The sequence below is a fragment of the Carassius gibelio genome, chromosome B25 (assembly GCF_023724105.1).
Source record: "Carassius gibelio isolate Cgi1373 ecotype wild population from Czech Republic chromosome B25, carGib1.2-hapl.c, whole genome shotgun sequence".
Lineage (NCBI taxonomy): Eukaryota > Metazoa > Chordata > Actinopteri > Cypriniformes > Cyprinidae > Carassius > Carassius gibelio.
Genome location: NC_068420.1, coordinates 1,580,243 through 1,606,442, shown reverse-complemented (window position 1 = coordinate 1,606,442; position 26,200 = coordinate 1,580,243). Strand labels below are relative to the sequence as shown.

Below are 26,200 nucleotides of genomic sequence, written 5' to 3'. Positions count from 1 at the left end.
CTTCTATCAAAAACTATTAATTCCTAATAAAAATGTAATCTGAAAAGCTTATAGAGGCTTGTTTTTAAAAATCTATAATGTGTTTGTTGTTTTGTTGATGGGCATAAAGAGAGGTTTGGGTAAAGTATTTTTTTAAGCTACATTTCAGTCTTCTCTTTTTTCATCAACACTATTTGATGTTAAAGGGATAGTTCACCCAAAACTTTAATTCTGTCATATCTTACCCTTGAGTTAGGATGAGTTAATGATGACAGAATGTGTGTGAACTATCTCTGTAATAACAGTGGTGTTTACCTCCGTCTCGTCTCAGGTGCGGACACAACAGCTGATCACAGTATAATGAATGAAATGAAGATCATTAATGACGAGCTCAGACAGGTTTCTCACCTGGGGTGCGGTTTCCCTTTGGCCTCGCAGTGGATGACGATGTTCTCGCGCGGATCTACGATGTAGTCCTTCGGTGACTGATGGGTGATTGTGGGAGGCTGAGGCACTGAGGGTCACATGACACGGGGAGTTCAGTTACAGCCAATCAGAGAGACACACACACACACACACACACACACACAGGATCCATCGACATGCAAAACATGATAACACTGCACATCAATCTACTGCAGCACATGCACTCAATGCTGTAATAACCATTCCATCAGATTTCCTCTACAAAAGAACTGAAGCAGCAGTCGTGCCGTACCAACAGCATGCAAACACTGCAATAAAACTATATCATATGCAAAGGAAATAACAAGCTCAGTTCACAGCAAGCAGCCTTCAGGACAGCAGGTGAGGAACTTACGCTCTTCCAGAAGTTTAGCTGAAGATGCCAAGAGAATCATGTCAGTACATCAGCAGCATCACATCTCTCATACTGACTGACATTAACATTATCTGCTGCTTATCTCAGATAATATCACTCCCATAAACTGTCTCTGTTTTCTCTCACTCACACGAGTGAAGAGTACATGATGAAGATGAGGAGTGCACACTAGGATCTGAACAGACTAGTCGACTTCAACGCTCTGCCATGATGCTTTAAGCTAGAAGTCGACTAGTCATTGGTCCTATAGAGGGCGCAACAGGATAAGAAATCTTTGAAGGACTCTCACATTTATGCTCTGTTTCTTAACAGTTAAAATGACAAATAAATGTATGAGTTTGAATCTATTGGTTTACGAATTGGAAGTCACCACAGAATGTTCAACTTTGGGCGAATGCTTCCATGTCTATAATGTCTTCAATGTCAAATATATTGATTTACCCTGTTCTTGCAATTAAAATACACCTCTCTGTATCTTTTTCACCTTTTATTTAATTTGTCAGCTTATTTTATTTTCTGAGTCCCAGATATCTCCTCACCCTAGAGTGTATTATATATATGCTGTGTGTGTGTGTGTCTGTGTGTGTGTGTGTGTGGATACGTACGGTCCAGGGGAACTTCTAGCGCGCTGATCATGTGACCCAGGAGGAGCAGCAGAAGGGCCAGTGGGCCGTCCTTCGGCCTGTCCATCATGGCCTCGTGACCAATGAACCTCGTCTGGAGTGAGTTTAGCTCCGCCCTCAAGTGCGATCAGGACAGCAGCAGTTCACAGACACACACAACACTGACACACACACACACACACACACACAGTTAGATTCATTTCAAATATAAACAAACACTAGTAGTATTTTATGTAATTTTCTATAATACTATGATAGTGTGTCTCCAGATCAGTGGCTCTGAAGGTCTGGTTATTTACAGAATATGAGTCACTGATGTAATGTTTGCATCTGAGGAATGAATCCCTGTCATTCAGAGATCAATACACAGTCACACACAACTGTGATCGATATGAACATATTCAAATATTGTCCTCCGAACAAACCAGACATCAGCTTATTTATTCAGCTTTCAGACGATGTATAAATGTTAGGACTGGTTTTGTGTTCCAGGGTCACATTTACAAACACTGCCAATGCCTCAAAACACTGGACATTTTTAATACGAATGAAGTAATAACATTAAAGTATTGTCTGTGATGGCCAGTTATTCTCAAACATTTGTTCGTGTGTTCATCATCTCCTCACATCTGAAACAGCACAGCAGATCCATCATAACTCTGAGCTGTAAATGTGTTCATAATTACAGTCATATTAGCTCAGGTGCTCGTAATCACTGCCATAATCAACTCTGAGAACATGTGTTTTCACTAGCAGTGTTTCCCACACGATCACAGGACTGATGTTCTCACACACACTCAGAACACACTCCACACATGACCTGCATAGCACACGCGTGTGAGTGTGTGAACACTGCTCTGTTGCATGAGCGAGTCGAACACACACTCCTCTCTCCAGTTAGTGTTGTTTATTGCTCTGATATGGTTCAGAAACAGTGGACGTCTGCTCCTGGCCTCTGTTACACAAACACAAAGACGTTCCCCATCAGCCCTCATTAGATTGTATAATTGCGGAGGCGGAATGCAAATGATGGCGGTGTTTATCATATGAATGGTGTGTGTATGAATCAGGCGGACGCTTGATGAAAACAGCAGCGCTGACCGAGTTCAGTGTTTGAGGAGCATCTGGACAATCATTCAACAACATGTTCATGATCTCTGATCTCATCCAGCTAAACAAATACAACAATTTTAGATTTTATTTAAAATATAGTTTTTATTTTTCATCATTCATTCATTTTATTTTATTTTCTCCCTAATTACTAACACTAGTTAAAAACTATGATGTGCATGTTCAATTCTACCCGTATACTGAATATATACTCACATACTAACAGCTAATCTTAATGAAGATCAAATCTAGATCAGAGTCTTGTTTTCTGAGAAACATGTCAGTGAATCGAGAACTGAGTTCTGCTGGAGTCTGATGAATGAAGAACATGAAAACAGTTGATGAATGGGTTAAAGATGAAAACAGTTGATGAATGGGTTAAAGATGAAAACAGTTGATGAATGGGTTAAAGATACTCTTGTGTTTCTTGGCCTTCATCAAGGACACTTGCTTTTGTCTTCTGCTCATTTGTGCTGTTTTCCAGACGATGGAAAGCAAATGTTTGTTCAGCGCGTCTCTGAACCCTGAATCCATTAACATTCCCGTCTCTCACACACTCAGACTAACAAACAGCCACACAATCCACACAGATTCCTCTCTCTCTCATTGACAGACACACACACCATCATCTCTGGCAGCGCCTTACAGACACCAGGCCTTGTTAGCATGAGAACCAGAGCGCTGTAACACACACACACACACACACACACACAGATAATAATCAGATTTACCCATCATTGCAGACTCCAGTCTCAGAAACATAAAAAAACACCACTGTTGTTTTACATTTTCATATTAGTTAGTTTTAAATATTTTCGATATAATTTTATTATTATTTTACAATATGCATTCAGTATAGTTTATTTACATTTAATTTTTATATTTATTTTTTATACAATTTTTATTAACATTTTAAATGAGTTTTTATTTTCAAATTTTAGTCATTTTCATTTTAGTTAAAAAAATAATTTTGTTGTGTTTTTTGTATTATTATTATTATTATTATTTCAGTTTTAGGTTTAATTTACTGAAATAAAATAAGTTTACATTTTCTTTTGGTTTTTCAATTAACTTCTTGCAAACTAGTAACAAAACTTCTTTATTTGATGGATTTATTTAACTATAGCTTTCATATGCTGATGATGATGAGGGCTGATTTGCATATGTAAACAGTTAAACTATGCAAACACTGTTTCTGTGATTCATCAGAATCAACTCCTTTGAACTCTGAACGACTCTCTGAATCAAACTCATTAACATGCGCAAGCTGTGGCTGATCAATCATTGGACGGTTGGGCCGTATCCATGACAACGAACCGCTTCCAGAAATCCATTTCCTGCTTTAGTCCTTCTGACCTTTTTAATAAGCAAAGAGGAAAACACGGCATTCATCCGCTCTGATTCTCCACCAGCATCAACTACAACAACAGAGAACTATTATACAGCGACAGCAGTCTAATCAGAAGCTAATTAACCACATGCTTTGATTATTTAATCAAAGCTGAATGTGCAGCATCTCAAACAGCAGCTTTAACAAGCTCATACTCATCTAGAGAACAGCATTAGTACAAAATACACATTTCACAAACTGGGACCATCTCAAATCATCGAGAAAGTGTTTAAACACGAAGAACGCTGAGAAAATGATGATCTACATCACTATTTCTGCATCGTTTTCTAGAATAAATAACAATGTTCTTAAATCAAAATATATTCACTGGAATTTTATATATATATATATATATATATATATATATATATATAATTGTATGATTATTAAAAAATATTTTGAATATTGTTCTAAAATAAATATTGTAAATATTGTAAATATTTTTTTATTAAAATGTAATTAAAATGTATTAAAAAGCAACAAAAACTAATAAAAAAAGACAAATAAAATAATAAATTGCCCATAAAGTGACAACAAAAGCATAACCAAAATTAACATGAAAGCAATACAAAGTCAAAATATTATTGATAAGTGATACTAAAATAACTCTGATGTTGAGACATTTATTCCAGAAAACGAGAGAGAAAACCATGTTTGCAGTGCAGAATCAACTCCTCACAGTGTGTAAAGCAAAGTGTTCTGATGTGTGGGATGCTTTCCACACGGATCTGAGTGTGTGTGTGAACTGTGTGTGTCAGCAGAGCTGCTAATGTGTGTGATTGTGATGCTAATGTGAGCTGGTCTCTGATCAATAGCCCCGCTCAGATGTGCTGACCACCGCTGACCAATGCTTTCACTGCTATTGTTGCTGTAGAAGCTTCTATCGGTGCATTCACACACAACACACAGTCCTTTACCTCTGAAGATGAGGAGCTCAGAGTGTCATACGTGAATTAACTGCATCTGATTCAGTATCATACGTGAACTAACTGCATCTGATTCAGTATCATACGTGAACTAACTGCATCTGATTCAGTGTCATACATGACCTAACTGCATCTGATTCAGTTTGATTCAGTGTCATTCATGAACTAACTACATCTGATTCGGTGTCATTCATGAACTAACTGCATCTGATTCAGTATCATACGTGAATTAACTGCATCTGATTCAGTTTGATTCAGTGTCATACATGAACAAACTGCATCTGATTCAGTGTCATTCATGAACTAACTGCATCTGATTCAACTTGATTCAGTATCATACATGAACTAACTGTCATATGTGAACTAACTGCATCTAATTCAGTGTCATTCATGAACTAACTGCATCTGATTCAGTGTCATTCATGAACTAACTGCATCTGATTCAGTGTCATACGTGAACTAACTGCATCTGATTCATTATCATTCATGAACTAACTGCATCTGATTCAGTGTCATATGTGAACTAACTGCATCTGATTCAGTATCATTCATGAACTAACTGCATCTGATTCAGTATCATTCATGAACTAACTGCATCTGACTCAGTATCATTCATTAACTAACTGCATCTGATTCAGTTTCATACGTGCGTGAACTAACTGCATCTGATTCAGTATCATTCATGAACTAACTGCATCTGATTCAGTGTCATGCGTGAACTAACTGCATCTGATTCAGTATCATTCATGAACTAACTGCATCTGATTCAGTATCATTCAAGAAGTCACTGCATCTGATTCAGTGTCATACGTGAACTAACTGCATCTGATTCAGTATCATTCATGAACTAACTGCATCTGATTCAGTGTCATACGTGAACTAACTGCATCTGATTCAGTATCATTCATGAACTAACTTCATCTGATTCAGTGTCATATGTGAACTAACTGCATCTGATTCATCTTGATTCAGTATCATACATGAACTAACTCCATCTGATTCAGTATTATTCATGAACTAACTGCATCTGATTCAGCTTGAATCAGTATCATACGTGAACTAACAGCATCCGATTCAGTTTGATTCAGTGTCATACGTGAACTAACTGCATCTGATTCAGTGTCATACATGAACTAACTTCATCCGATTCAGCTTGATTCAGTATCATACGTGAACTAACTGCATCTGATTCAGTTTGATTCAGTGTCATACGTGAACTAACTGCATCTGATTCAGTATCATACATGAACGTACTATCATACATGAACTAACTGCATCTGATTCAGCTTGATTCAGTGTCATACATGAACTAACTACATCTCATTCAGTGTCATACGTGAACTAACTGCATCTGATTCAGTGTCATACATGAACAAACTGCATCTGATTCAGTATTATTCATGAACTAACTGCATCTGATTCAGCTTGATTCAGTATCATACCTGAACTAACTATCATACGTGAACTAACTGCATCTGATTCAGTATCCTTCATGAACTAACTGCATCTGATTCAGTATCCTTCATGAACTAACTGCATCTGATTCAGTATCATTCATTAACTAACTGCATCTGATTCAGTGTCATACGTGAACTAACTGCATCTGATTCAGTATCATTCATGAACTAACTGCATCTGTTTCGGTGTCATACAAGAACTAACTGTATCTGATTCAGAGTCATACGTGAACTAACGACATCTGATTCAGTATCATTCATGAACTAACTGCATCTGTTTCAGTGTCATACATGAACTAACTGCATCTGATTCAGCTTGATTCAGTATCATACATGAACTTACTATCATACATGAACTAACGGCAACTGATTCAGTATCATTCATGAACTAACTGCATCTGATTCAGTATCATTCATGAACTACCTGCATCTGATTCAGCTTGATTCAGTATCATACATGAACTAACTGCATCTGATTCAGTTTGATTCAGTGTCATACGTGAACTAACTGCATCTGATTCAGTATCATACATGAACGTACTATCATACATGAACTAACTGCATCTGATTCAGCTTGATTCAGTGTCATACATGAACTAACTACATCTCATTCAGTGTCATACGTGAACTAACTGCATCTGATTCAGTGTCATACATGAACAAACTGCATCTGATTCAGTATTATTCGTGAACTAACTGCATCTGATTCAGCTTGATTCAGTATCAAACCTGAACTAACTATCATACGTGAACTAACTGCATCTGATTCAGTATCCTTCATGAACTAACTGCATCTGATTCAGTATCCTTCATGAACTAACTGCATCTGATTCAGTATCATTCATTAACTAACTGCATCTGATTCAGTGTCATACGTGAACTAACTGCATCTGATTCAGTATCATTCATGAACTAACTGCATCTGTTTCGGTGTCATACAAGAACTAACTGTATCTGATTCAGAGTCATACGTGAACTAACGACATCTGATTCAGTATCATTCATGAACTAACTGCATCTGTTTCAGTGTCATACATGAACTAACTGCATCTGATTCAGCTTGATTCAGTATCATACATGAACTTACTATCATACATGAACTAACGGCAACTGATTCAGTATCATTCATGAACTAACTGCATCTGATTCAGTATCATTCATGAACTACCTGCATCTGATTCAGCTTGATTCAGTATCATACATGAACTTACTATCATACATGAACTAACTGCATCTGAATCAGCTTGATTCAGTATCATTCATGAACTAACTGCATCTGATTCAGTGTCATAAATTAACTAACTGCATCTGATTCAGTATCATTCATGAACTAACTGCTTCTGATTCAGCTTGATTCAGTATCATTCATGAACTAACTGCATCTGATTCAGTGTCAAACATGTTTAAACTGCATCTGATTCAGTATCATTCATGAGCTAACTGCATCTGATTCAGCTTAATTCAGTATCATACATGAACTTACTATCATACGTGAACTAACTGCATTTGATTCAGTTTGATTCAGTGTCATACGTGAACTAACTGCATCTGATTCAGCTTGATCCAGTATCATACATGAACTAACTGCATCTGATTCAGTATCATTCATGAACTAACTGCATCTGGTTCAGCTTGATTCATTATCATACGTGAACTAACTGCATCTGATTCAGTATCATTCATGAACTAACTGCATCTGATTCAGCTTTATTCAGTATCATACGTGAACTAACTGCATCTGATTCAGCTTTATTCAGTATCATACGTGAACTAACTGCATCTGATTCAGTCTGATTCAGTGTCATACGTGAACTAACTGCATCTGATTCAGTGTCATACATGAACTAACTGCATCTGATTCAGCTTGATTCAGTGTCATACGTGAACTAACTGCATCTGATTCAGTGTCATACATGAACTAACTGCATCTGATTCAGCTTTATTCAGTATCATGCGTGAACTAACTGCATCTGATTCAGTCTGATTCAGTGTCATACGTGAACTAACTGCATCTGATTCAGTGTCATACATGAACTAACTGCATCTGATTCAGCTTTATTCAGTACCATACGTGAACTAACTGCATCTGATTCAGTTTGATTCAGTGTCATACGTGAACTAACTGCATCTGATTCAGTGTCATACATGAACTAACTGCATCTGATTCAGCTTGATTCAGTATCATTCATGAACTAACTGCATCTGATTCAGTGTCATACATGAACAAACTGCATCTGATTTAGCTTGATTCAGTATCATATGTGAACTAACTGCATCTGATTCAGCTTTATTCAGTATCATTCATGAACTAACTGCATCTGATTCAGCTTGATTCAGTATCATACTTGAACTAACTGCATCTGATTCAGCTTGATTCAGTGTCATACGTGAACTAACTGCATCTGATTCAGTGTCATACATGAACTAACTGCATCTGATTCAGCTTTATTCAGTATCATACGTGAACTAACTGCATCTGATTCAGCTTTATTCAGTAACATACGTGAACTAACTGCATCTGATTCAGCTTTATTCAGTACCATACGTGAACTAACTGCATCTGATTCAGTTTGATTCAGTGTCATACGTGAACTAACTGCATCTGATTCAGTGTCATACATGAACTAACTGCATCTGATTCAGCTTGATTCAGTATCATTCATGAACTAACTGCATCTGATTCAGTGTCATACATGAACAAACTGCATCTGATTTAGCTTGATTCAGTATCATATGGGAACTAACTGCATCTGATTCAGCTTTATTCAGTATCATTCATGAACTAACTGTATCTGATTCAGCTTGATTCAGTATCATACGTGAACTAACTTCATCTGATTCAGTATCATTCATGAACTAACTGCATCTGATTCAGCTTGATTCAGTATCATACTTGAACTAACTGCATCTGATTCAGCTTTATCCAGTATCATTCATGAACTAACTGTATCTGATTCAGCTTGATTCAGTATCATACTTGAACTAACTGCATCTGATTCAGTGTCATACATGAACTAACTGCATTTGATTCAGTTTGATTCAGTACCGTATATGAACTAACTTAATATTGTTTGTTCCACAGCTAGCCATATTTAGCCATGTGCATACTTTTAAACTGAATACAGTTAACAGATTCACAATGATTCTAAGCAATGTGAATAAATGCATTTTGAAATTATGATAATTTGGTAATACTTTACAATGAGGTCCCAGTAATATGCATGAATGGATTAGCTAACATTAAATAATAATCAGTGATATATTTTAATGGCTTTATTAATCATTCATTGTTTGTTTATGTTAGTTTGCAGTGCCATTAACCCCTTTTTTATTTTAAAAATGCACTGATAAATGCTGAAATTACAGCTGAATATTACAAATAAACAAATAAACTCTTCCTATACCATGCTACTGATGTAAATGAAATCAAGCAGTTGCAAATGCTTCATGGTAAACTATGCCATGATTATTTTTTTTAGTACTCCACCTGTAGCATACTATAATTTGGGCCGTTATCCTCATGTGGCACACTATCTAGGGCAAGTGAATTGGGACACAGCCACAGATTTAGTCCTTCAGACAAATCTACACTGAACTAGACAAAACTCTAACCAGAGTCTATCCATGCAAACCCACCAACATGGTTCATAGTTTAGAGTAATTGAAAACTTGAGTGATTCTGATCAAATAAAGGTCAGAATAAGGTCAATAATATCTCCAGATGAACTCTAACTGGACTGAAGCAGCTCAGCTTTACTTGATTCTCCATCAATCATGTGTGTGTGTGAGTGTGTGTGTGTGTGCGTGTGTGTGTGTGTGTGTGTGTCGGTGTGTGTGTGTGTGTGTGTGTGTGTGTGTGTGCGTGTGTGTGTGCGTGTGTGAGTGTGTGTGTGTGTGTGTGTGAGTGTGTGTGTGTGTGGGACTGAAGCCTCTCAGTGAGTCCCTGGTGAAAAGCCTCTCTTCAGACTCCACCTGCTCGTCTCAAAGGTTTCCTCTGGAGGAGAGCTCACTCCCACTCCACTGTCCCTCTGAACACACACACATAAAGACCCTCATTGTGTCCGTGGAGTGTAGAAGTGTACGATCCCGTCCGGCTCGGCCTCTATTGTGCCTGTAACACACCAACCTGACACCCCATTGTGTGGGACGATGAAAGCACATTTAATGTAAGTCTTTCACCTTCAGTGTGGCACTACGTGACTCGTGAGAAACCAGTGCAGGAAACCAAGACTTAAATCCAACTTAAATCAAGTGTATGTAGCTGAACTTAAGTGCTTTTTTGTTTTTAATATTTAAATGCATCTTTAGAAATCATTTCATAATCTGACACTGTAATAAAGTGCATTATTTAAAGGCAATTAAATGCAAGACAATCTGAAAATGTGTCAAAATGCATCTATTATGCAAAATGCAATAGTCTCTTCTGCTCACCAAGGCTCCATTCATCTGATATAATAAAAACAATAAACCGTTATTACATTATTATATTATTATCATATTATTATAATGTAAACTATCTGTTTTCTGTGTGAATCTGTGTTAAAGTGTAATTTATTTCTGTATTTTCAGCATCATTCCTCCAGTCTTCTGTGTCACATGATCTTCAGAAATCACTATTTCGAAAGCATTAACAAATCCAAACTGCTTGTGTATATATAGATGGAGTGAGGGATATAGATGTAGTATATTTCCCATCAGATGCAGGGATTGTGTGGCTCTTTTCTCTTCATTCAAGCGCTGCAGGTGAATAGAAATCATTTCCTCTTCATTGCCCTCGAAAGCCACGACCCCACGATCCCAGAGCACAGCTACGAACAAAACCCCATTCAGAGTGTGAGAGAATCAGTCACGGACGAGCGGCTCAGAGCCCTAAAACACCAGCACAATCAACAGGTCCATCCTTCACAACACTTCTCAGAGTCACAAGAACACGGGCCTGGTGATATTTCATCATTATGACCTGTAACTGATGCACTTTACTCTACTGGAAAGGTAGCATGTGAAAGCCCAGCTCTGAGCTTCATTTCTGTGTGTCGTCTTCAGCAGTGACCTGATCAGACCGACACTGGACTGACTGCTGACCCATCACACACACACTCGCACACACACACACAGACACACACACACCGCATTACACCTGCTCCACTGCACCTGCACCTGACTGATACAGAAGCTTGTTTCCTCCCCATAAAAATACAATAAAAACTAGGCCTACTACAAATTCTCTTCTCACAATTCTGGCCTAAACTTGTGATTCTGAGAAACAAAAAAAAGTGATAATTCTAATTTAGAATAGAATTCTAAATTTACATCTTGGAAATCAAAAACTCACATTGCAATTTTATAGATTGCAACTTGCAATCACAATAAATATATTTTTTTCTTTCTCAGAATTCAGATTTTACACCTGAAAATTAATAACTCTTAAATATGAGATATAAACATAAAAGTCATAATTGCAAATTGATTGCAAGAATTAATTGGTTTTTTTTGCAAGACTGCAAGAATTTTTTTTTTTTTTTTCAATTTTGAGTTTACATTTAGCAATTATTGTGAGATATTGACTCACAATTCTGAGAAAAAGGTAATTGTGACTTCATGCAGTTTTACATATTTACAGTTTTCTCCTACACTTGACTTCTTGCGCACACAAACAGGACGTCTAACAGCAGCTTCGTCAGGAGCTGGATGTGGCCTCCATCTGTACTGATCCACAGCTCTGTGATTTATGGAGGTCAACAGAAGCACAGCTATTCAGATCAGTCAATCAGGTCACCCAGAATGCACTGCAGCGGCTCACCGTCACAATGCCAACGTTAGAGCTGAACGCACACATTCAGAGACACACAGCGGTTGTTGTGTTAAATGATCAGCTATAACACACAGTCCACTGAGATCAGGGAGACCGCAGAATCAGAAAGAAGCATGCTTCTATTACAGAAGGAACACACTTAAGTGCACTGAGTGTAGACATTTAACTGCATGTCACTTATAATTACATGAAAATGAAAAAAAAAAGTTCTCTGTATAGTGCACACGAACAGCACACTATCTGTATAGTGCACACTAACAGCACACTATCTGTATAGTGCACACTAACAGCACACTATCTGTATAGTGCACACTAACAGCACACTATCTGTACAGTGCACACTAACAGCACACTATCTGTATAGTGCACACTAACAGCACACTATCTGTATAGTGCACACTAACAGCACACTATCTGTATAGTGCACACTAACAGCACACTATCTGTATAGTGCACACTAACAGCACACTATCTGTATAGTGCACACTAACAGCACACTATCTGTATAGTGCACACTAACAGCACACTATCTGTATAGTGCACACTAACAGCACACTATCTGTACAGTGCACACTAACAGCACACTATCTGTATAGTGCACATTAACAGCACACTATCTTTACAGTGCACACTAACAGCACACTATCTGTATAGTGCACATTAACAGCACACTATCTTTACAGTGCAAACTAACAGCACACTATCTGTACAGTGCAAACTAACAGCACACTATCTGTATAGTGCACACTAACAGCACACTATCTGTATAGTGCACACTAACAGCACACTATCTGTATAGTGCACACTAACAGCACACTATCTGTATAGTGCACACTAACAGCACACTATCTGTACAGTGCACACTAACAGCACACTATCTGTATAGTGCACATTAACAGCACACTATCTTTACAGTGCACACTAACAGCACACTATCTGTATAGTGCACATTAACAGCACACTATCTTTACAGTGCAAACTAACAGCACACTATCTGTACAGTGCAAACTAACAGCACACTATCTGTATAGTGCACACTAACAGCACACTATCTGTATAGTGCACACTAACAGCACACTATCTGTATAGTGCACACTAACAGCACACTATCTGTATAGTGCACACTAACAGCACACTATCTGTATAGTGCACACTAACAGCACACTATCTGTATAGTGCACACTAACAGCACACTATCTGTACAGTGCACACTAACAGCACACTATCTGTACAGTGCACACTAACAGCACACTATCTGTACAGTGCACACTAACAGCACACTATCTTTACAGTGCAAACTAACAGCACACTATCTGTACGGTGCACACTAACAGCACACTATCTTTACAGTGCACACTAACAGCACACTATCTGTACGGTGCACACTAACAGCACACTATCTGTACAGTGCACACTAACAGCACACTATCTTTACGGTGCACACTAACAGCACACTATCTGTACAGTGCACACTAACAGCACACTATCTTTACAGTGCACACTAACAGCACACTATCTGTTCAGTGCACACTAACAGCACACTATCTTTACAGTGCACACTAACAGCACACTATCTGTATAGTGCACACTAACAGCACACTATCTGTACAGTGCACACTAACAGCACACTATCTGTACAGTGCACACTAACAGCACACTATCTTTACAGTGCACACTAACAGCACACTATCTGTACAGTGCACACTAACAGCACACTATCTGTACAGTGCACACTAACAGCACACTATCTGTACAGTGCACACTAACAGCACACTATCTGTACAGTGCACACTAACAGCACACTATCTGTATAGTGCACACTAACAGCACACTATCTGTACAGTGCACACTAACAGCACACTATCTGTACAGTGCACACTAACAGCACACTATCTTTACAGTGCACACTAACAGCACACTATCTTTACAGTGCACACTAACAGCACACTATCTGTACAGTGCACACTAACAGCACACTATCTTTACAGTGCACACTAACAGCACACTATCTGTATAGTGCACACTAACAGCACACTATCTGTACAGTGCACACTAACAGCACACTATCTTTACAGTGCACACTAACAGCACACTATCTTTACAGTGCACACTAACAGCACACTATCTGTACAGTGCACACTAACAGCACACTATCTGTACAGTGCACACTAACAGCACACTATCTGTACAGTGCACACTAACAGCACACTATCTTTACAGTGCAAACTAACAGCACACTATCTGTACAGTGCACACTAACAGCACACTATCTTTACAGTGCACACTAACAGCACACTATCTTTACAGTGCACACTAACAGCACACTATCTGTGCAGTGCACACTAACAGCACACTATCTTTACAGTGCACACTAACAGCACACTATCTTTACAGTGCACACTAACAGCACACTATCTTTACAGTGCACACTAACAGCACACTATCTGTGCAGTGCACACTAACAGCACACTATCTGTATAGTACACACTAACAGCACACTATCTTTACAGTGCACACTAGCAGCACACTATCTGTATAGTGCACACTAACAGCACACTATCTGTATAGTGCACACTAACAGCACACTATCTTTACAGTGCACACTATCTGTATAGTGCACACTAACAGCACACTATCTTTACAGTGCACACTAACAGCACACTATCTTTACAGTGCACACTAACAGCACACTATCTTTACAGTGCACACTATCTGTATAGTGCACACTAACAGCTAAAGCTGAAGTGTAGCTCATAAAGCGGTGTGCAGCAGTGGAGCTTCAGAGTAATGAAGTGAGCACACTGTCCTCGCAGCGTGAGAGACACTGAGGTGTTCACTGAGACGCAGGGAGCATCTGCTGCTCATATGACCGCTGATCTCAGACCTGCTGCTACATCTGATCACCTGTAGAGAACCTCCTCGCTGTCGAACCGTCTGCTCTCCTTACTACAGATCATGTGTACAGTCATCAGAGAGAGGACGTGAATCTATCACATCTCACCGATCCTGTAATCTATCACAGGATCCGCCCCCGACCCTCACAGCCAATCAGGAGCCAGCTGGCGATGATGAATGACAGCGAAGCAAAGTGGCGTGTGACTGATTAGAGAGACGCAAACACATCTACAGCTCCTTCATATGCTGAAGACTCATGTTTATTCAGGCAACTGTGTCAGCATGTTACTGCAGACACACACTTCTACTTCTCTGTGTCCACTGACAAGAAAACACACACACACACACACTCACAGAATAGCGTGTCTACATGAACTAGTTTGAAGTTGTCATCATTAATGCAGCTTTAAATTGGGACATTCAGAAAAATCTATTGTTTTTTCTATACAGCTATTTATAAATACTATAACTAACCCTAACAGAAAACATGCTGTATTTTTACACCTGAAAGACACTTTGTTTGTTCTATATTAATACTGATATTACAAATGAACCTCAGGTTTTGTCAGGTTGATCTCTCTTCTGAGTACAGATGAGTCTCCGGATGTGGTTTAGTTTAGTCAGTACACAGATATTCTCTGATGTTTCTTCTGCCTCTCAATTAAAGAGTCACAGCGCAAACGAAGTGTTCTTGATGAGCTGTTGACTGTCCGGGTTAGGATCTGTGCTTCGATGGAGAACAGTGGTCAATCTTGCTGAAATCAAGCCATTTATGAGACGACAGACTAAATTTCCCATGATTCAGCACAGCAGTGATACACATTTAAAGCATCAAGACTCGTTCTGATCCATTAGCACTAAATCGACTTCCTGCGTGTCTTAAAAACCGAAGGACTTGAAGGATCTCAGCCTAATCTTGTTTCTGAACTGGTGAGTAGTATCGATCTGAAGAGTGATCAGGATCTCACACAAACACAGTCAGATAAACACATCTCCTGTTCTCCAGAGAGAGAAACATCACATGAACTCACCAGAGAAGATCTGCTTCAGTGTCCGGATCAGGAGAACCTGGAGAACCTGGAGAACCTGGAGAACCTGGAGAACCTGGAGAACACAGACACAGGTAACTCAGATCTTTCTGTTGAATTACAAAGTTACTGATTCCCTAACTCATGTTACCCCCAACACTGTCAATATGAGCTTTAATAGAGACACATACTGCACAGCATACAGACAGAGTTGATATGAATTATTCAGAATTCACACAGACATCAGAGACAAACTACCTGGATCTGCTTCAGTCCTGTCTGAGACTAATAGTTCACACAACCAAACTATAATGCTGCTCATATGTGCAGAGGATGCTGGAAACACACAATGTGCCATTTTCCTGAAGCTTCAGGAGTCACAGAACAATCAGAGCAGCGTTTCCCGAGAGCACTGTGAGTCTAAACTGATGAAAGACCAGACCAGATCAGATCAGGCTTCTGGAAACACAGCCGGGACGATACACACACCAGAAAGAGCATCACAGAGCGAAACAACTCAACACTATATGATGATTTCTCTCTTTTTTAAAGATGAAGCTGTTGCAAACCTCAGCTCTGAACTGTAGGACAGCATCACTTCACTAAAGCCTGAAATCCCTCCGTAAGCCCACCATCAGACGCAGAGTAAAGAGTGATGAAGACAGACCTGGACGAGTGATCCTGCAGCAGTCAGACGCTGATGTGTGTTCCTGAGCAGCGTCAGAAGAGACTGAGCCCAGCTCCAGCCTCCCGCCCTCACACACACACACACACACGCACGCACGCACGCACGCACGCACACACACACACACACACTCACACACACACACACACACACACACACACACACACACACACACACACACACCAGCTTTTGTCTCTGACTCAATAGAGGTTAAACATTTCCTGCTCGCAGTCCTCACAGATCAGCACACGCTACAGCAGCACCGCGCTTCTCCCTGTGTGTGTGTGTGTGTGTGTGTGTGTGTGTGCGTGTGTGTGTGTGTGTGTGTGTGTGTGTGTGTGTGTGTGTGTGTGAGGGGGTGTGTGTGTGTTATTCTTATTCATTACATGAGAATGACAAACAAGTGACATTCCTGTAGTTTCAACATCATGGGTTTGAGAGAAAAAAACACAATGCAAGTTCCTTTAATAAAATAATAATAATCCTTAACTTTTTATCATATGGCACCTTAACAAAGCTCCAGAGGAAAAACAGAAGAACTAGAACAAAAAGTAAACATCCCAAACTAAATAATAATAGCAAATATTTGTAGAATCTGGGTTTCACACTCAGTCCCGCATGCAGACAAACATAATGATTCACTTTATCTCATATTCTGCCTCGTTTCTCAACACAGAAAACAGAAAATAAATAAATACATAAGAGAGAATTAAAATATTTAAAGCAAGCTTTGGACATAGTGCCAAATAATATAAAAAAATACAACCAAAAACTAACTTTATATGCAAGATTTATCTATAATCATGATACTATTATAGGCCTATCAGTATTTGTTTATTATTTTCTGTTTAATTTTAGTTACAGTTTCAGTGATTTTACTCTTTACTTTTTTTCCAGTTTTATATAATTTTAGTACAATTAAAATTCAATTATAATAAGAAATGAGAAATCTACAAACTAGCTGAAATACTTTGGAATTATGAGAATAATAAAATGTTTCTGACTGTGATTCTGTTGCAGTGCATGTTTTCAGTACGGTGCTGGTGTTAGTGTGGTCCCTCAGTAGTGAAGCAGTACTGATGTGTGTCTCATGATGTGTTCAGGAGCAGAACCTGATTTTACCAAGTGAGACATGTTCCTGGGACAACATCGTTGTTGACCCTGGAACAACATTGTGATTAACCAATCAGATTTGAAGAACCAGTTTTTAGATTTTGTGAAATTTACGCTTAAAATCAGTGTTTGGTGCTTGTACATCAGTGTCATTCATCTATCATTTCCTCTGATTTTAGGGATTACTCATGGTTAAGGTTAGGTTTAGGTGTAGGGATATGGTTAAGAATATATTTTTGAAATAAAATGTTGTTCCAGGGTCAACAAAATATGTTGACCTAGGAACACATCGAACTTGGCAAAATCAGGACGTGCTGTTCAGGAAGCAGATGTTGTGTGAGTCCTGCTGGTGAGCTGATGGGAGAGGGTTTATGGCCGTCATTAGGAAGCTCTTTTGACGTCTCTTATAGGAGTTTGGCCCGTGACACAGAGGCCAATGATCAGTCTTTCAGAGCGTCTCTATTCTCCTGCTCACACCACAATCAGCACAAAAGAGCACGAGCTGAAACTTTATCCAGCTCAAAGTGTTTTCTTCATCACTCTGAACAATGAGTCCGATCTGCAGGACTTCAGTCTCTCAGAGTCACAGCAGATCTCATTACCGGCTCAGATCTTCCTCAGAAAGAGTTTCTCCTGCGGTCTCAGATCTCTGTTCCTCTGAGAAACATCTGATGCTTCAGAGGAGCGGAGAACTACAGGAGCTGATCCAGGGTCAGTGTGCAGCGGCAGATATACAAAACAGTGTGTGTGTGTGTGTGTGTCTCAGTGTGTGTGTGTGTGTGTGTCTCAGTGTGTGTGTGTCTCAGTGTGTGTGTGTGTGTGTGTGTGTGTGTGTGTGTCTCTGTGTGTGTGTGTGTGTGTGTGTGTGTGTGTCTCAGTGTGTGTGTGTGTGTGTGTCTCAGTGTGTGTGTGTGTGTCTCAGTGTGTGTGTGTGTGTGTGTGTCTCAGTGTGTGTGTGTGTGTGTGTCTCAGTGTGTGTGTGTGTGTGTGTGTCTCAGTGTGTGTGTGTGTGTGTGTCTCAGTGTGTGTGTGTAGGGGGCACCATATTTCCAGGATGAATGGATCTGCGCTCTGATTGGCTGTCTGACAGTGCTCTCTCTTGAGTGCATGTCGAGGGCCCTGTGGAGCCCCAGTCGGCCCCTCCAACATAAAGCAGGGCCTCGGTTCACAAACACACAAACACCACTGAGATCCAATAAAACATCACTGATTAACAATCCTCACCGCTGTCAACATCAACCACACACACACACACACATGCACGCACGCACACACACACACACACACACACACACGTGCGCACACACACACACGTACGCACACACACACTGACTGACACACACACACGCACGCACACACATGCACACGCATGATCTAAAATCACTGACTTTGTGTTAATATTTCAAATCAGTTTTTATTTTTATATTTTCCATTTTTGTTTTATTTTTTTGTTGTTTTTGAAATGTTGTTTTTCACATTTTTATGATTTTTGAATATGTCTGTATAATTTTATAACAAATGTTTGTATTCATATTTTGAATTATTTGTATTTATTTATTTTTATTATACATTTTGTTAAAAATGTTTTGACATTTTTATTGTTTTATATATATATATAAGATGTCTATGTAGTTTGAATATTTTTTTTTTTATTTCTATTTTATTTTTAGTAGACCAAGTTAAACTTAAGAAATGTTGCTTGGCAATACCTGAAAGAAAAAAGTTATTTTTTAAATATATATGTCATTCTGTATCAGTTTTGCTTTATTAGAAGCACTAAAGTGTTTTTATGGTTTCAAGGTTTAGCGGATGATAATAAGCCTGATTCAGACGGAGACGTTCATCTGATCGTCTGTGCCGTCTCAATGAGAAAGTGGGTTAATTTAACAGGGAATTTGAGACTCTGAATCAATATGAAATGATTTTATAGGAGCGTGTGAGTATTGAGGTGGAAATGAATACTATTAAAACACACACGGATCAAATGAATCCCAATCCTGCGGGATCAAACGCAGCAGCCCGGGAAACAGAAGCAGGACAATGGAGCCCGTCTGAAGGGATATTTACAAGATTTACAGCCCAAATCTCCTAGAAATCAGACTGAGGTGGGCCTGGCCTCTTTCCATCTGAACGAGTGCGAGGTTTCCATGACTCTGAGACTCCAGAGAGAGACAGACGGAGCGTGTCAGACCAGCCACCCACCGACACACACACACCGACACACACACACTGACACACACACAATTAAAAGGGAAAAATACTGTAAAATATTTAAAAATATATATAATAGTCAATTAATGAAAATTACTAGTCGTTAAAAATGTTCAAAACATTAATAAAAACCACAACAGTTATTGATACTGAAACAACAACACAATTACTACAACTTCATCAGACGCAGAATATAGCATGAGAAAGTGTGGTGTAATAGTTGCTTCAGCACATCTGTGACGCTCGCTCAGGTTCACTGATGATAATTAAACATGCACACTAATGAGTGCAGATGCTGAGGTGAGAATCAAACAGCATGAACAGATCACAGCACATGTTCAGGACCTTCATGTGCTTCCAGATCAACTCTCACGAGCGTTCATGATCACTGCGATCACACAGAGATGTCCTGAACACATGAACAACAGCTGCGTGTGCGGTACACAAGACAACAGTCACTATTCAGATCGGTTCAGTTCACTTCTAGAAGAGTCAATGTTGCAAAAACAGTTATCTGTGAAATGTACTGGTGATTTTTGAGAGACAATCATGTTAAAGTAATAAGTGCTGTTTAAATGCATGTGAATAAGTCTTTCATTTGAAACCACACTGAATGCCTGAACTCATCTTCTCTTCTGCTGGTTTTGTTCATATTAGAAAAACCAATGAGACCGACACACTTTGAAGCTCCAAAAGAGACATAAAGCTCATGTGAAATTAATCCATTCGACTCCACAAAAACAGCAGAACATTTGAATACATATCTTCATTTGTATTTGACAAAAGAGAACCAGTTCAATTCAGTCAATCACATCACAGTGACAGATCCATTAATTAACCAACATCTGTCCATGTTTACACTGTAGAAAAATGACTGTGAATTTAACGGTAAAATACTGTAAAATGCTACAGTAAAAATCTGTTAAATGGTTTACGGTAAATTCCCCTACTATGTATGTTGTTAAATGTATTGGACATTACATGTAATGTTTCATAATTATACCGTTTTGGTAAGGGGGAAAGGCTGTATAATTTACAGTGAATAACCGTTGCATTTCAAATTTGATATGTTTTGGTTGAAATAACCGTTTCTTCTTACCAATTTTGTATATTAGGGTTGTGTGTCACATCCAATGTTGTTTAATGAATGTTAATTGCATTATGTCAGTCTCATGTGTGATACAACGGATGTGTTTAGTGTCTGTGTGAACGACTGTGCACCTTACATGTGTGTGTTACTGTTTAAAAGCTGCTTGTGATGGGCTTTGGTTCATCATGTGACTTTCTCTTCACCAGCTGCATTTGGTGGTTATCAGTGCATTACAAAGATACAAAACAGATTTCAGTACTTCAGTAGGTTGGTATATTAACATTAAATCAGTTAAATGAAGATATTTAACTGTAAATTTAAGCTAAAACCATAAAATCTACAAAAAAAATTACTGTATTTTTTACGGTAAAATTTCAGAAACCCGATTTGTTTTACAGTGTAGGTTATTATACCTACAACGATTAACAGAAGTGATCAATCCACCCATCAGACCCAAAAACAGTCTTAAAGTATCTGTGGTTCAGATCAGGGAATGCAAACTGAACAGAGTGTAGCCCTTGATTCATTTCTACAATCAAACAGTTGTAATCTAATTGAAAACACTGAGAATAATGTGTCTGATGCTGAAGTACCCTGAACTGGACTGGTTCCTGCATCAGTGACGCAGCGCTTGTCCTGGTTCAGGGATGTGAAACTGGTTCAGGTCAGATAGCGCAGGCTGGAATGAGTTTATAATATTTCCATTCTGTCTCTGTAAATCGGCACATTTTCAGTCTCTCATTGATTTTCTGAATCTCTCTCTCAGAGCAGCAGATGTATGGATGGATGTTATTCAGTGGTAAAAGCTTCACGTTATCGATCGGACCCCCATTAGGCCCGGAGCGCTGGACTTCATGGGTCTGGCCACTGAAACACTTACCGAATGTGGAGCGGGTCGCAGTTTAACCTGAAAAACAGCCCTGTATTTGTGACAACTGAATAGCAGAGCAATCTGAACAACTAGTTCAGGATAAAACCAGGAAGAAGGGCTCAATAACTGCATTCAATAAGAGTAAAAGCTACATAATGGACACGAGAGTCTGCTGGCTGTTAGATATCTGCTTCTGCTCTGTCAGCAAGAGTCCACAAACACACACTAATCTGCATATTCACTGACACTAGCCGAGCACTGATAATGAAGCGCAGAGTTTTATTATGCGTCTGACAGCATTAACATGAAAAATGACTCATTGAGTTTAATAAAGAGCAGATCCAGCTGCATTCAGACGCGACTCACAGCGCTCAAACTCAAGCTGCTCACAGATACATCCACAGCTCACACACGGAGCATCTCTTTAAAGTACACCAGTTTGAACTCAAGTCATTTCTGAGTCACTGGGTGCTTTATAATACGATTCACTGAAAAAAATCAGACAATTCAGTGAGTCATCTGAACGGATCATTTCAAGTCATTTCAAGTGGATCAAGGAGTCATCTGAAAACATTTAGTTATTCGTCTGAACTGGATAAATTAGTTATTGGAAATGATTCAGTGAGTCACCTGAAATGCGCGCGCGTGTGTTGTAAATTTGTTTGTATAGTGTTATTAAAGCTTTGGCGATGTACAGATTGTATTCAACATGCCCATAAATCTATCTGAATCTGAGTTATCTGAGTTATCTGAGCTGATTCAATGAGTCATCTGGGCTGGTTGAAGGAGTCAGCTGAAATGATTCAGTGAATAATTTTCACTAATTCGGTAAGTCATCTGAGCTTACACAATGAGTCATCTAAACTGGCCTAATTAGTCATTTGAAATGATTCTGTGAGTCATCTAAGATGATTCAGTGAGTGAGTGAATCGTCTGAGCTGATTCAGTCCATGATACCTGTGCTCTATATGCTTGTCTTGTTTCACTAGTTCACGCTTACATATAATTAGCTGAGGTATGGTATGTGTATTTGGCGTGCTATCCGGGGAAGGGCTCCGAGCTCGGGAATGGCCCGAATCTAGAGTACTCCCACTTCCCCTTCTATTAACAAAGTGAACTTGAAATGAGGAGATGGGCTGGAGGAGGGATGCTGATAAACCCTCAATGCATAGAGGTAAGTCAGCGATATATATATTATGGGATTGATAACTATATTGTGGTCCACCGGTGTTGATTAGGCTAAGTATCTGACATGCTCCTCCTGAACCTTGTTACTAAAACATCATTTCAAAAACTGCAGTCTCAGAAGGAAAGAAATGTCAGTATTTCACAGCTCATGAGGAATAAAATCAATTACATACTGAAATGTGACATCCTCAGTGACATGTGCGGCTAACAAACGATTCATGAAAACACCAGTCGAGAGATTCACTGTTAACTGAGCACCGTGCTGTGCTGTGTGTGTTTACGTGTGTACATGCGTAGTGAATGTGTTTTCAGAGCACAGCTGCTGACTCAAACATCTGTCCTCTCATGGTCAGCACACAAGCACCTCATAACAAACACTACTGAGCGTCTCAAACACAGTCATCATGGAGGAGCTCGTATAAACTGGACCCGTCTGGTCACTAGCAGAGACCGTCTCATTCACGGATTCATTAACGGATTAGTTGGGTCAACACAGACTAATCAGACTACACTCAAGAGCTGCTTTATGTTAGCTAATAGAAAACAGGGTAAATTAAGCAGCTAGACAAACGAACATCAGCCTCATTGTTGTTTCCGGTCAGTAAACGGACGTCAAGTGCTCTAAATGTGGTCGGTATTGTTAGGACTGAAGGGCTTGTTAACTCTTTCCAGCCGGTTTGAGTGGAGGGGTGTTTATTAAGACCGTTGTGTGTCAGGAAACAATCAGCTTCAGACTGCTGTTATTACAAGCTTTCAGTGATGGACAGAATCTACTCATCAAGAAATATCATTCAACACTACTGCATTCTACATATCACTGATACTAACTCATTTACAGATGTGAACTTCTAAAATGACATTTCAGTTTTTCAGCAACATTCGTTCATCGTGTGACATTTATCACTAAAATCATTGTGAGAGATTATCATAATCACATTAGATCAATCAATCAACCAATATCTGTCCAATTTCAGATTATTATACCTACACAGAAATGATCAGTCATTTGTATTTAAATATTTAGATATTATTTCTGAAAAATTTCTTTCTTCAACACTTTTTAATTATTACGTTTTTATTTCATTTATTTGTATCTACTTAACCAATTCATTTATTAGAATTTATTATTTAATTATTTGTAAAAAAATTTTTATATATTATACACTTCTTGTATAATTGTTTATTTTATTTTATTTTTTAATTGCCTGCTACACAGAAAACAGCTATTAATGTAAAGTAAAGTTCTGGATTTAAATCACACACTTAAATCACTTTTACATTTATTAAAATATTTATATATGATATACTTACTGTAAAATAAGTGCTGTGTTTTAATTCTGGTATTTTTTGCACTTTTCTCATTATTTTCCATGATGAAATGCAAATAGAAGAAAATTAAGTTGAGTTTTGGTGAAATGAACATCACCTTGCTTGATACAATACAAAGAGCCATTAAGTATTTTATACTTGGCGTCCGTCAGAACTCAAAAGAGTCTCTATAATCAGAAATGTTTTTACGCTCACGTTCGGTCACTGATGTCACTTCAGCTGTCATCTGCGTGAATGAGTTCCAGCGGCAGTAAAAACCTCCAGAGCTTCTTTCATTCTGAATCTTTATGCTTAATAACGTCCAGCCTGACCAATCATCAGGAGCCAAACACAAAGCCTGTCAGAGTCCACCAATCATCAGTGGACAGGAAGTACAATAAGCCGTCCAATGGGGAGGTGGAGACCCTTCCAAACCACCACACACAGCGCAGGCCGCTCTTTCTCATGATAAACACCCATCATGTTCCCTGCTTTGTCATGTTTGGCTTCAGTGTCTGGTTTATGGCACGGTAAAAATGCATTGTCCCATTGAACGCGGAGACTTTGACCGTGACATGGAGCAGGAGGAGGTCCATCAACCTCTGACCAGACAGACCCACTCTCTCCATTCTCAACAATAGAGCCCAGAGACTCTGATCCCAGCAGGCCGAGCATTCACTGCCCAGGCAGGGCCTTCAGCGTTAAGGGCGTCTGCACTGGTAGGGGTGCTTACACTAGCTGAAAGTCTACAATACATCCATTCACTCTCAGCGCTTTCAAAGTGTCTGCCGGGAGCACAAGTGACTTCAAACGCCAAGAATCTTTCACATTACTGTCAGCTGTGATGTTCACATTCACATCTTCCGCAGTGAAGGCCTGCAGCACACTTCATACACAACAGTGTGCTATATTCCAAAAACAGACACTCTGCAGTTAGGGTGATACTCTTGCATTCTCGTTCAACTGATACAAATGTTACATTTACCAATGTTTCATTCAACTGCTAAAATATTACTTTTAACTGCTACAAATGTTACATGTAACTGCAACAATATTATATCTACCTGCTACAAATGTTACATTTAATGGTCACTGTTACATTTACTGTAACTGCTACAAAAGTTACATTTAGGTGCTACATTATTATATTTACCTGCTACAAAGGTTACACACAACTGCTAAAATGTTACTTTTAATGGCTACAAATGTCACATTTAACAGGTACAATATTATATTTACCTGTTATAAATGTTACATTTAGCTGCTACAATGTTTCATTTAATTGCTAGAATATTACAGTATATTTTAAGGGGTCATATAATGCGATTTCAGTACTACATTTCTATCTGGAGTGTTACAAGCTCTTGGTGCATGAAGAAGATCTGTAAAGTTGCAAAGACTAAAGTCTCAAATCAAAAGAGATATTCTTTATCAAAGTTAAGACTCTGCCATGCCCCTCTAAAACGTCACGTTCAAACACGCCCCCACATGTCTACATCACTGTGTGGAAATAGGTGCATAATGCTGCCCAAATGTTCACGCAAAGAAAGAAGGCGTGGTTTCAGTGCTTGTGGTGTTCTGCCAATCACAGTGCACTGGGTCAGCTGACCAATCAGAGCAGACTGGGTTTTCGGAAGGTTTGAGAGAGGTGGGGCATAGAGGACCTAAAATAA

General features: G+C 38.9%; 1 protein-coding gene across 20 annotated transcripts in view; it reads right to left on the bottom strand.

Moving 5' to 3' along the window:
* LOC128014648 (neuronal cell adhesion molecule) overlaps positions 1-26,200 on the bottom strand; it is a 67,810-nt gene that overhangs the window by 28,687 nt on the left and 12,923 nt on the right. For 8 of the 20 annotated variants that reach the window (XM_052598351.1, XM_052598332.1, XM_052598346.1 and 5 more), the window contains exons 2-5: positions 16,065-16,119; positions 1,426-1,604; positions 800-817; positions 388-493 (exon numbers count right to left, since the gene is read on the bottom strand). In XM_052598351.1, the coding sequence (XP_052454311.1) occupies positions 388-493; positions 800-817; positions 1,426-1,513 (212 nt within the window). In that variant the 5' untranslated portion in view covers positions 1,514-1,604; positions 16,065-16,119. Of the gene's footprint in view, positions 1-387; positions 494-799; positions 818-1,425; positions 1,605-16,064; positions 16,138-16,630; positions 16,826-26,200 lie in introns of those variants that run through there. The other 12 variants (XM_052598350.1, XM_052598341.1, XM_052598343.1 and 9 more) reach the window with 8 other exon arrangements.